General features: G+C 41.4%; 1 protein-coding gene across 1 annotated transcript in view; it reads right to left on the bottom strand.

Annotated features, from left to right (window-relative positions):
• Secisbp2l (SECIS binding protein 2 like) overlaps window positions 1-8,747 on the bottom strand; it is a 48,411-nt gene extending 39,664 nt beyond the window's left edge. The window contains exons 1-2 of the mRNA XM_048460089.3: window positions 8,580-8,747; window positions 86-264 (exon numbers count right to left, since the gene is read on the bottom strand). Of these exons, the coding sequence (XP_048316046.2) occupies window positions 86-264; window positions 8,580-8,603 (203 nt within the window). The 5' untranslated portion in view covers window positions 8,604-8,747. The remainder of the gene's footprint in view (window positions 1-85; window positions 265-8,579) is intronic.
• Between the last annotated feature and the right edge of the window lie 4,271 nt (window positions 8,748-13,018).

Here is a 13,018-nt window from a genome sequence, read left to right as displayed (position 1 = left end):
AGTTTGAAAATTACAAAAGAAACAGATTAGTGTGCTTTGCTAAGTTCTATATCCCCACCAATAAAGAAGAGAATAAAGCAATTACCTATTGGACTGGTTTTCCTGGACAAATGGGTAACAGGTAATCAGATAACTGGGGATTGGCGTTGGTTCAACACCAGAAACACTTCCATTATCATTTGGGAGAGCCATAGGGAGCACAAACGCATCCAGATTCTTCTTCTGGGGAATAAACGGCTCTACTTCAGCGGAAAGTTTGACATTCTTCAAAGAGAAAACAGAGTGCATGGGTTACACATGAACAATCAAAACAGGTTTGGTGCTTACAAAGCACCAACAGCACTCACAGAACACACAGAATGAATAGCAATGTCGACTTAAAGTAAGCAAATAACCAGGAAAACAAGGAAGGATTTAGCAAAAGTCACAATACTGCAGTGAAATCATTTCTTATGCATTCAAGTTGCTAAAATAATCAAGACTCTAAGGAAGTCATACCTCAGATCTAAAAGCACAGTAATAGTAAGAAATCCAGCTCCTTAAACACAATGATATTTTCTGCTAATTTTGTGAGAGGGAAAAGTCATTCGGCACAAGCTCTGAGAACAATTACATTTCTTGGAGTAACTGAAAAACTAGTCTATTTCTGTTCATTGCAGGAAATTAAGTTTTGTATCATTAAATTACAAGGAAATGTCTAAGATAAGTCAAAAACATAAGGGAAAAAATTATGTTTCATAGTTAAACAAAAAGGGAAAAAAATAAGAGAAACTTCTCCCAGTAGATAACCGAACACTACTGTGACCCTAACACAGACTTCCACGTCACTCCCCTCAGTATCTTTCTTATGACACAGTTCCAGAAAATTAAAAGCCATATAAAAACTACCCTTTGAGAAAATATCCACATGAAAAAATATTAAGAAAATGAGCTCTGTAACTATCAGGACAGGAACATGCTCTTAGTAAAGGGGGGGCTGCAGCTGGGGAGAGGCACCTGGGGAGCTTGGGGGTCCCTGGGAAGTTCTGTATCTTAGAGAAACCTACAAGCCGTCCAACATGTTATCAAATTGTATGTTAATTTTAGTAATTTTTCTGCACATTATATTTAACAAATTTAAGTTTCTGAAACATGAAAATATCTCTAGAAAGTGGGCACAGTGGCTCATTCCTGTAATCCTAGCCCTCAGAAAGCTGAACCAGGAGGTCTGCCAAGAGCCTGAACCCAGCCTGGTCTAAATAGGGAGTCCAAGTCAGCCAGGTATAACAAGACCCTAACTCCCAGAAAGGGGATGGGGAGCAACTGGGGTTCTAACCCAATTAGTAGAGTACTTGCCTAGCATGCACAAAACCCTGGGTTCAACTCACAGCACCACATAAATCAGACACGGTGGTGCAGGTTTGGAACCCCAGCACTTGAGAGGTAGAAAGTCAGGAAGATCTCTAGTTCAAAGTCATCAGTCCTCTGCTACATAGTGAATTCTATGCCAACTTGAGCTAGAGACCATGCCTCAAAACCAAAAAGAGAATTTAAAACAAACAAACAATCCACGGTACTCTTCAAAATCAGAATGTTAACCATGTAAATTTATAATCTAAAAAGTACTTAACACCTTTTTATTAAAACAAAGTTGGTGAAATGCAAGTCAACATTTCAACCACTGAAAACAATTACTTTAAAAAAAACAAGTCCTAGCTGGCGATGGTGGCACACACCTTTAATCCCAGCACTTGGGAGGCAGAGGTAGGTGGATCTCTGTGAGTCAGAGGCCACCCTGGTCTACAAAGTGAGTTCCAGGATAGCCAAGACACACAGAAAAATCATGTCTCAAAAAAAGAAAAGAAGAAAACAAAACGAAACAAACAAACAAACAAAAAGCAAACCAAAGTAGTCCTAACCAGGACATTTTTCTACTAAAGTCATTAAGGTGATATTTAATAAAAGTTCCCATAAAAACACAGGTCTATTTTCTTACAAAAGTAATAAAAATGCATGAAAATTAAAAGATAAGTTTTAATGTCCAGCTTTTACTTAGAAAAGCTGAATGCTCCAACAGTCCAGCATATACATGAGAAATGCTTGTTACCAGAGGAAGGAGACAGATCAGCACAGCACAGTCTATTAACTCGGTCCCCTCCCTGCCCTACTGAACTGTGGACTCGACATTCACACTATGATCAGGAAAGCTGAAGGAGCAAGAACACCTACGTGTGAACTACGGATGCTTTCCTGAAATACAACTCTGGCAAAACACCTTCAAGGGTTAGGGAGATGGCAATTCTCACTCTGCCACTAATTAGAACTGAAAACTGATATACAAAATACCAATAAATGATTAAGTGGAAAGAGGCTGACTTCCAACAATGCAGATAAAAACTTGTTTTATATAGTTCATGCACAAAAGTGGGGAAAATACTATTTTAATTACACTAAAATGTAATTATAAGTTTTTTTTATAAATCAAAGTCTTTCTGAACATGGAAGAACTCTGAAGAATTGTAAGATCTAGACTAATACTTTTTAGTTTTTTTTATAAAGAAAGGAATATAAATACAATGAAAAAAGGAGTCACAGTAATGAACTATTAACAGTTTTAAATAACACTTTTCTTGACTCTTTTGTGCTCCCCTAAATAAAACCTGATCAAAATCAAAACAACCTAATCTACGACTTTGGCAACAAATTCAAATTCTTGTACAGATCAAAAGTTGCAACAAACTTCTCTACACAGCTTAATTTGTATTTTACATAAACATGTGTTACAGCCCCAGGTAACTTGTTCAGAACATATGACTAGTTAAGCTGATATGTACACACAGGCACACACATGTGCATACACACACACACACACACACACACATACACACACACACATGCACACAGGCACACACGCGCATGAATGCATCCTGTGGACTAAGGCTTGTACTGGTTTCTACTCTAAGTGCAATTCTAAATACCAAAGTTCAACAATAAAATTCACAAACATTGAAATGATCCTTTGTTTTTAGCAAAGTGAGAGAAAGAGAGAGAAGCCACTGTGGTCAACAGCTGCACGGGCAGAAGATGTCACCAGAAGGAACAGACGGACAAGCTTTCTCTACAGTTTCAACTTTATATCTTCTCTGAAGTTGTTCATTGTGACTTTGAAGCCTTCAATTATTGTCCATCCATCTAAACAACAGCCCCCAAAGCAGTGCTGAGTGCAAATAATCCTTTAAAATTCAAATGTCAAAATATAAATTTTATCAATTTTTAGTATTAGTAATCAAAGAAAATATCTTTGAAAATATTGAAAAATTAGACTAGTTTCTCTATATAACATTATTCCTCAGTTTGAATTTCCATGTTTTATTCACTAATTTTTATTGCCATTTTTTAAAGTGTCTCACTATTTCTAGGCTAGTCTGAACTCATGACCCTCCTGACTCACCGTCTCCTAGGTATGCACCACTATGTCTAGCTCATGATCTATATATCTGTACAGACATATCTTAAAGGGTTCTTTCATTTTTAATTATATGTATGCACGACTATGTGCGGTTATGTGTGGTAAGTGAAGTAAGAGGTATGTGCGGCTAAAGTCCTGTGCAGCTGGAGTTAAAGGTGGCTGGGCGCAACCTATGTGGGTGTTGACAAGTCCTCTATGCTCTTAACCACTGAGCCATCTCTCCAGCCCCTCATAATCTGTACTTTGAGAAATCAAATTTTATAGGTAGGAACTGGTACCTTACTGTACAGAAAATGTAAATATGGCTGGAGAGATGGCTCTGCAGTTAAAGACCATTGACTGCTCTTCTAGAAGACCCAGACTGGATTCTCAGCCCCTACATGGAGGCTTGTCTAACTCCAGCTCTGAGGGATCCAATGCCCTCTTCTGGTCCCCACAGGAACCAGGCATGCACATGTGCACACACACGCATGCAGCCAAAACAATCATATACATAAAACAATCATATACATAAAATAATCATATACATAAAACAATCATATACATAAAAACATAAAGTAACAGTAACAGTATAACCACTGCTGTGTCTGCTTCAAAAACCCAACTCAGTGGCAAAACTATCTTTCATAAATTATTTCACAATTTCCTAAATTAATTAAAAATCTGAGTAATTCTGTCTGTGAAAATACTTATGCATTTCACTCATTTTGAATTTTGTACATATTAAAGCAAATGCCAATAATGACATTTATACAAATAATCTAGAAAAGCAAAGATATTATCATAACATAAAAGGGTAAAGTCTCCTTATGAGAGCTCACTGGTGACCCCCTGGGATTACAGAGCCTAGATGATCACCACACCAGCACAAGCTCTCAAAGTCATCGCCCCAAGATGAGCAGGACACAGGCACGGAGCACTCAAAAGCACATCGTAGCAGAGAATGCATTTTCAACTCCTCAGAGAAGCCTCCAGGAGAATGCAAATAATCTCCCAGATTAAGCAACAGAAAAGTGACACCCACCTAAAATCAAAACTGAAGAGAACATAATGAGACATTCTCCCACAGTCAAACTTCAGAGTGTGTGCCGCACACCCCCAGAAGGGACGAAGGAAGCCTCCACATTCTATGTTAAGGTGAAATGCATCAAACACTAAGGTGCTTTTCACACCCCCGGCACAGATAAAATAAGTGCCATCTAGGGGACATGAATGAAGCAGACACCTGCTGGCTGCACCGTCTCAACGGAAACCACTTGCCAAGCAGACTGCAGCAGTCAGTGCTCTAGACTCTGGAGCACAGGGAGGAAAACAGCAGGGACTTACAGAGTAACCACTGGCTCCTGACCCACACATCTTCCACAGGACTAGGAAAGCCGGAAGTCACCATTTTACATGTAATATTAATTTTCATATATCTAATTTATTAGCTTCTGCTTTTACATTATTTTCGTTTTTGCTTTATTTAAAGTTTCTCCCACCACGTCTTGCCTTGGGTGGATAATTTTATTTTCCTTTTAAACTTTGTAACACAGAGAGAATTCAAAACTGCACATCTGTCTCAGAGCACTTCAGTCATATTTCACAGGTTCCACTTGTGATATGTAGTTATACTTTCCTAACAGCCTAGCATTCTAGTTTTTGTCTTTGACCTTTGATATTTAGTTAATATTTTTCTAATGACCTGTCATTCTGTTGGGTTTTTTTTTCAAATTTTGTTTTTGACATAAAGACTTGAAAATACCTTTTTAAATTTCCAAATGTTTTCTCTAAATGAACACACTCCCTAAGAGTATTATTTAGCCTGGCAGTGGCGGCACATGGCTTTAACCCTAGTACTTGGGAGGCAGAGATAGGAGGATTTCAGTGAGTTCAAGGCCAGCCTGATCTACAGAGTGAGTTTCAGGACAGCCAAAGGTACACAGAGAAATCCTGTCTCAAAAAAAAAAAAATCAAAAATATGCATGTGTGTGCATGTTTGTGTGTATACGTGCATGTGTGCACGCACACACAGTATACTTGTGAACTTCCTATGAAAAACGTCAGTTGTGTGGCTAGATAATAAAGGTTTTACAGTAACACATAAAATACAGTTGTCCCTCAGTGTCCAGGACAGGGTACCAGACATTCATACAGACCTGGCATGGATGCTTAGCTGCTGTAGGGGGAGTGGTATTTACACCCAGGCCACTCATGCCCTCCAGTGTATTCTTTACCCATCTCTCTACTACTTACAACTACCAAAGTCCAGGGCTGTGTAAGTATCTATCTCTTACACTGTGTTATGTAGGGCACAGCAAGCACACAAGCCTGCCCATGTTTAGTACAGATTCAGCTTTTCCCCTGAACTATTTCTGATCCAGTTGGTTGTCTCAAAGGCTGGAGCCTGCAGATGTGGAAAACTGATTACACATTTAGTTTGGAGTGCTGGTATTAGTTCAACAGTTAAAACAACTGTATATTTTTATTATATTATTTTATGTCCATGTGTGTATATCGGGTGTGGGAAAGACAGCTTTCAGGAGCTAGTTCCTTTCCTTCATCAGACTTGGTGGCAAGTGCTCTCAGCAACTGAGCCGTCTCACCAGTCGGGTTTATAATCTTATTTGTGACAGAACCACAAAGTCATGGCATTCACAGCGTTTGTTTTAGGCGTGAAAGAGGCAAATAAGCAGAGATTTTTTACAGATCCTTTTAGAAGACTGTACTAATGTACTAAAGATGACATTAGAGTACTGAGACAATATAAGACAGTTTGCGAACCTCAAGTGTCCTGTCACTCCTACGCTCACTATTTATTTAAAAATTCCGAAACTCCTAGATTTCCTAGGAATAGACAATGAATCTTTATAAACAAATGAATCCCATGATTTATTCTTCACATCCCTTTACACAGATTTACTTTATTATTATTATTATTAGAAAAGAGGCCATGGAGATGGCCTGGTCACTAAAGTGCTTATAGTGAGAGAATGAGTACTTGAGTTTAGATCCCCAGACTCAGGGAGAAACCTAGCGCAGACAGGAGCCTGTGATCCCAGTGCTGACCAGCAAACACAGGAGGATCCTCGGGACTTGCTGACCAGCCAGTCTAGCTGCATCAGTGAGCTCCGGGTTTAGGAAGACCCGTCACAGAAAGTAAGGTGAAGAACAACTGAGAAAGATTATCTGCCCAACCCTGACCTCTGACCTCTATATGCACACTATGCAATTTACTTCCCCAACTCTGCAACGCGCGCACGCGCGCGCGCACACACACACACACACACACGAAGATGCATCATGCCAAGTATAACTGCTCCTGTAACAGCTAACTCTGGCAGCTAAAACCGAGCTACTTGTTTTGACTTAAAAATAAGAGAGAATACTCCTGAGAGGCTCTCCCGGTTGTAAGATGAGGTCGGTTGTTATTACAGTTAGGACTAAACATCTAGCACTAATTACCAATGGCTTACTTCTCAGGACATATACAAACAAGGCTTACCTTTTCACAAAATAAGCTTGTGCAAATGGCAATTTTGAAAGTCTATGGCACGAATGCCTTCAGACACAAGTGTTTAGATTTAAGTTACCCTTGTGCAGTCCTCCGAGGGTTTGTTAATTAGGTTAACTTGAAATGCAACATGTCTATTACTGAGTACAATTAAAAAATAAAAACAAACTTATGCAAACTTCTAAGTACTAAGGCTGTGGGCATTTTCAGAAATTCTGAATATAAGCCGCAATGGTTTAAACGGAGAAAACCACAACATTTGGAGGGTGATGGGAATTTGACACGAATGCTTCTTTCCCCCTCTAAACGCTGCTCAGCAGTTCTCTCACTACATGCTAGGCTGAGGCAAGAGGTACTGGAGGGGAAAAAACGCTTTCGAGAGAAAAGAATTTTGCACGGCTTTCTTCCGGCTTTCCAGAGGTTTAGTGGATGGTGTTTTTGTGGGATGACGGAGGAGGATGCTCTCTAAACAGCCAGTGCACTTGCTCTCGGGATAATCACATGTCGAGAGCTATGCTAAATGTTACCATCGAAATAGGTAATTACATTTCCTCTAAGATGAAAGGAGCTGTGAGCATACATATGCATTACTGGCTCTTGAGTGTCCACGAAGGATCAGAATGTCCACCCTTTCATTAGAGACCCACATGCAAGGAAACTTCCTTTCCTCTTGTCCAAGTTTGAAATCTCTGATTTTTTTTTTTTCGGAATTACTTTCAAAAATAATGCCCTGATTAAATGTTACAACAAGCTGTAACAGAATACTCTTGTGTATTTACCAAGAAGCCCGGCACCAATTTTCCTGATACTGTGTGTTCCTTAATAAACACAGACTTGTATTCTCAGGAAGCTTGTCTTTCCTTTGTAAATTCAAGTCCGTGTGGCAAGGCCCTGTGGAAAGTGCTGAGGCAGGAAGATCGCCCCTAGGAGATCTGGGATAGAACTGACAATAGGGCAAGTCTCAAAAACAGAATCGACAAAGCCTATACAAAACTAGAAAGCTGTGTTTTGGTTTGGAAAGAGTGTGATTCAAAATCAAAACTGTCATTAACTACACACAAACACAGACAGGAATTTGGGAGATGGCGTCTCGTTTATTCGAGTTAATTAACTATTTGCAGAACTTACAGGCAAGTCACTAGCGTTTCTCCTCCCTTCAACTACGTGACTGATCAAGGCTTTGGAAGAGGAGAATCGACAGGAAACAGAAATCGGAATCAAATTAAGTCGCTTTAAGAGAAGCTGTAAGATACTGAGGGGAAGAGGAAGCACGACACGATCTTTTTAAGTTATTTTTCACATTGTCACTAGCCCTTCCTCCCGGCACTTACCAGCAAGAATTCGATGCAATCAAAAACTAAAGAGACTACTAACGGAACTACTGTGCTAATACGAAAACGGACTCAAAAATGAACTCCTGCTCCATTTAAAAAGGATAATTATTTGCAAAATAACTAGCTAAAAACACGGAGTAAGCCGCGGTAGTCTCTTCATAAAAGGAATACACTCCAGACCGTAGCAAGGGCAACGTTTGTCGCCGCTGAGCACAGACCGACTCCGGTCCACCTCCCCGGGCCTTCCGACCGAGACGGCCTGGCCCGCCCCGGAGGCCCGAGAGCAGCCCGGGCACTCGCGTACCTGCTCGGCCGGCGCTCGGTCCATGGCGCCGGCGGCGGACGCCGGCTCTAGTCGGTGTGCGCGGAGCCGCGGGCCGCTTTCTCCATGGCCCCCCCGCTCGGTCCTGCCGGGTCCCGTTCTCTCCGCACCGCCGGCTGGACGCCGACTCGGCTACGCCACTGGCCCGGGAGGCGGCTCCAGCTCGCGGCGGTGGAGGCGGTGGCCGCCCCGGGGAGGGATCATCTGGGACGGAAGCCGAGCGGGGCCGAAAGGGCGGAGGCGCAGTAGGAAATGGAGGTGCGCAGGGGCGGGGACGGCCGGGAAGCAACCCAACGGGGGACGGCTGGTTGACGACCAAGGCCAGGGGCACAGCTGGGTTGGGAGCCTCCAGTTGCTCTCCTGCCAGGATTGTTCAACTAGGAGAGTTGGGCCTCCTGGAACCCAGGACGCCTCTATTCAGTTTGCTGGGACCTCGGAGTGTTTTCAGGAGCCAGAAACTGACTCGGGATGTTGGAAGAGCTTGTAGCTGCACGAAAATCATGTGATCCTGCCAGGACTCTAAAAGAATGAAAACAATCTTGCGCTCAGAAAAGTGCACAAATAAATTGCATACACAGAGTTACCATGGGAAGGAAACCCTGTTTTAAAGCTTCATAAATAATGACTAATTAATGTATTGTTCAGGTTCAGACTCAACGTCTAGCCCTAATTCCAGGTTGATTTTGCCCAACTCAAACCCTATTTGTACCTAGAATCTACATAACTACCCAAGAAGCGATTATTTATTCTGCTGTCCTCCGCCAATGCTTATGGATTGTTTCTTTAATCTTCAGATCATCAGCTCCTTAAAGACGGAGCCAGCCTTGAAACTGGACGCTACTGTTAGATTCCCTCTGGGGAGTTAGGCACAGCCTCCAGCACGCACAAGCTCTCCAGAAGAGTTCTGGCTTGATAAGATGAATCGGCTGAATTATACATACTCCAGTGAAGAAAGAGTGTAGGGTTGGCTCATGTTAGGTCACTGGTGAAGGGATCAATGTCTGGAAGAGGGAGAGAGAAGTCTAAGAAATTTGCTTTGTCATCACGCTTCATGTTAGTCAAGCCTGGAAACTGCCTTTTTGGCTAGTCCAGTTTTTTAGTCTGGTTTAACTTGAAGCCTCCAAGGAGGGGCTGGTCAATGAAGGTCCTAAGTGTTCTAGTGTGGATGCTGTACATTTTCCAACCTAAAAAGGCTATATTATGTCAACAAGCCATATGAAGGCTAGTATGCACACAACATGATGGAGAAACATTTATGCTCATGCATGGAGACTTGTTTTACTATTCTACCATATACACACTTTTATTTAAATTACACACATGATTGTGTTAGAAATGTACAAGCCGTGTCATGTTAGACCCTTTAGAGTCTATTACACATTCTTGTTCAGGATTCAGTGAGTGCAGAAGGAATTTAAGGTTATTCCACAAACTGAAGCTATTTATACAGGGTAGTTACATAAGCTAGCAGATGTTCATCCTCCGTTCCTACAGAAAGATGAAATGAACCGTGTCCCTTCTGGTGGTCTTTAGCTGCAAGATGCCCCCACCTGAGTAAAAAGTCATAAACGTACTATGTAGTATTTGAGGCTTTCCCCTCTGTAAGAGGGGCTCTGTAAGAGGGGCTCTGTAAGAGGAAATTTAAATACAGAATCTCCAAATATTTTTCCACATTATGTGATTTTTGTGATTGAAATTGCTCTGGTTGAGAATCTCCTAAATCCAATATTTATACAAATTATAAGGATTCTAGAAACAAGAAGTATCACCGTGTCATATTAATTTAATGGAATCCCAAAATGGATGACTATGGCTATTAAAAAATATTAAATCTATGAAGAAAACAAAGAAATCTAAAGAACTATTTTACAGGTACTACAAATGAATTATTTTATTTAGCAACAAGTGTTAACATAGTCAGCGTGCCAAGTACAGTGTTAATCACTGGAGGTACAACAGTTAACGAGACATGGTGGGGGCAAAGGCCATATTTGTCTAATGGGCAAAACACACACACACAGCAAGTAACCCCAAAGGAAAAGTATCTTGACAAAGAAATCCAGTAGAGGTGGGGATGGAAACCAGAGGATCTGGAAGAACAAATTCTCTAAAGATCAAGCAAACCCTATAATAGAGAAGAGGTTGCTGTTCTAGCTGCTTGGTAGGGAGAATGCAAGCTCGGGGCTGCCTGGATGAGACAGTGAGTCAAAGGCTAGCCTAGAACTTGTATTCTAGCTCAAAATCAAGAATAAGGGGGGATGGGTTGCTAAGGATATAGTTAGGTGTAGGCTGCATGCCTAGCATGCACAAGGGCCAGGGTTCAACCCCTAGCAAGGCATCAACACACACACACGTACAAACACACACAAACAGGAGAGAGAGAGAGAGAGACAGAGAGAGAGAGAGAGAGAGAGAGAGAGAGAGAGAGAGAGAGAAAGAGAGGAACAAGCCCTTCACAGAGTTTCATTGGTGCTGGATATACAAACCCCTGGAAGAAATTGGACTCCTATGGAAGTAGAGACAGACAAGGAAAGGAAGGAGAGATATATTACAGCTACAATTACAGTTACGGTAAATTTGGTGCCTAGCTTTTGTTTTCTCCTTGAAATAAAATGCAATGTAAAAACATATTTAAGATTTGTGCATGCCTAGGAGTGCATGCCAACACAAAACAAACTCAGTGATATATTGCTTTGTGCTTCATTTTCTTTTGTTTTGACTTTTTTTTTGTCTTTTTTGGTCTTTTGCTTATTAGTTTTGATTTTTCTTTTGTGGATTTGTGTTTGTTTCTTGGTTTGTTGATTTTAGTGTGTGTTTGTCTCTTTTTTTCTTTGAAAGCGAGATGGAGAACATAAAGTTGAATATGTAGGGAGGTGGGGAGGATGGGGAGGAGTTGGGGGAAGGGAAACATGATCAAAATGTAAAAAGAGAATGTTTTAATTGAAAATACTAAACTAAAGTATTTTTAAAGATGTGTGCATGTCATCAGATGTAAATTTTACAACAAAAGAGATGAAGATGCAACCAAATCTAGTTTTAACACATGCATACACCATTGTAAATGAATCTTTATAAAGGTATAAAACACTCTCGTCGTCTCCAATTTAAAACTTCTCTATTCCTATCAAGTGTTTCCCTCACACACGGCAGTGTTTTCACCATCTATACCAATGCCCAGGATCTTACAAGTGCTCAGGAAGTATTTAGAGGCAAAGGTCATAAGCTTCTTGGGAATCGATCCTCTCAACTGATGCCCTAGGGACTCAGGCGGGCAGCCTTTTTGAGATGGAACCCCTTTTTAAGCAGCTTTGGGCAGAATTTCCTCCCACCAAACTCTAGGGCATTTGTTACTTTCTTATCCTATGGATGTTCATCCAGCTTTACCTTTTTTTTTTTTCTTGGTATATATCAAAACAAATGCCTGACCTCTGGGGAAAGTGGGTACACCCACAGATCTACAGTTAGTACAAGATGAAGCTTTGTCCACAGTGTTTTCTGTGCCCACAAAAATCTTCTCTTTCCTAGGAACTTGGAGGTCTTGGTAAAGTCCCTGGATTCTCTCCAACTTCGGGAGATGCTGTCCAAATCTCCTCATATTTTCCTAAAAACTGCTCTCTGTTGACTGGACGGTAGGAGTAGCTTCTCTTCTCTCCTGCGGGGAGGTGGAAGTTAAGTAGCAGGCCTCTCCAAAGCCGCATTTCCTTGTGTGTCCTATCCCCCCCCCCTTCCCGCCGCCACCACCACCACCACCACAGCCTGGAGGCGAGCCATGCAGACAAGTCCTTGGCTTTGGGGTAGAAACACCAGGCAGCTAAGGTGCTGTCTGCTAAGGACTGCTCTTGAATATAACAGTACATGGTGATTTAGTTAGCAAATTCTTTTGCATACCATATGGGAGACACTGGACAAGGTAGTGAGAATGCAAGAGTAAATGAGATACTGTTTGTGCTCTAGAAGAATTTACTGGCTCATCTGGGAGGCAAACAATCGGCATAACTTTTTAAAGGGGCACAATGATAAGGAGGAATACTGGGAAGGAGATAAAGTCAATGTGGCAACTTCAGCTAGAGAAGGAGATGGAACCTTCTAGATGGTTTGACCTCTGTGGAGATGATATCTGACCTGAGATATGGATAACACAAAAAAGAAAGGACAATGAAGGAGCCAAAAAGAAGAAAAATACACGCTGGAGAAACAGAAAGGAAAGCAGTGTAAATAGAGAATGAATGGGGAGAAGGGGAGAATACCAAAGGAACCAGAGGCCAGACCAAGCCAGGTCTATGTGGTCTATGGTAAAGAATGTGAGCTTAAAGCAAAAATGTTGCTTGGGATAGGGGCAAATTTCAGTGGTCAGAGAGCTTGCTTAGCATGCACGAAGTTCTGGGTTCCATCCCTAAATCCCACCATCTGTACCGTGTGTG

The sequence above is a fragment of the Myodes glareolus genome, chromosome 10 (genome assembly GCF_982192425.1).
Source record: "Myodes glareolus chromosome 10, mMyoGla1.1, whole genome shotgun sequence".
In the NCBI taxonomy this organism is placed as follows: domain Eukaryota; kingdom Metazoa; phylum Chordata; class Mammalia; order Rodentia; family Cricetidae; genus Myodes; species Myodes glareolus.
The sequence above is the reverse complement of the archived record's forward strand: the minus strand, read 5'-3'. Positions and strand labels throughout refer to the sequence as shown.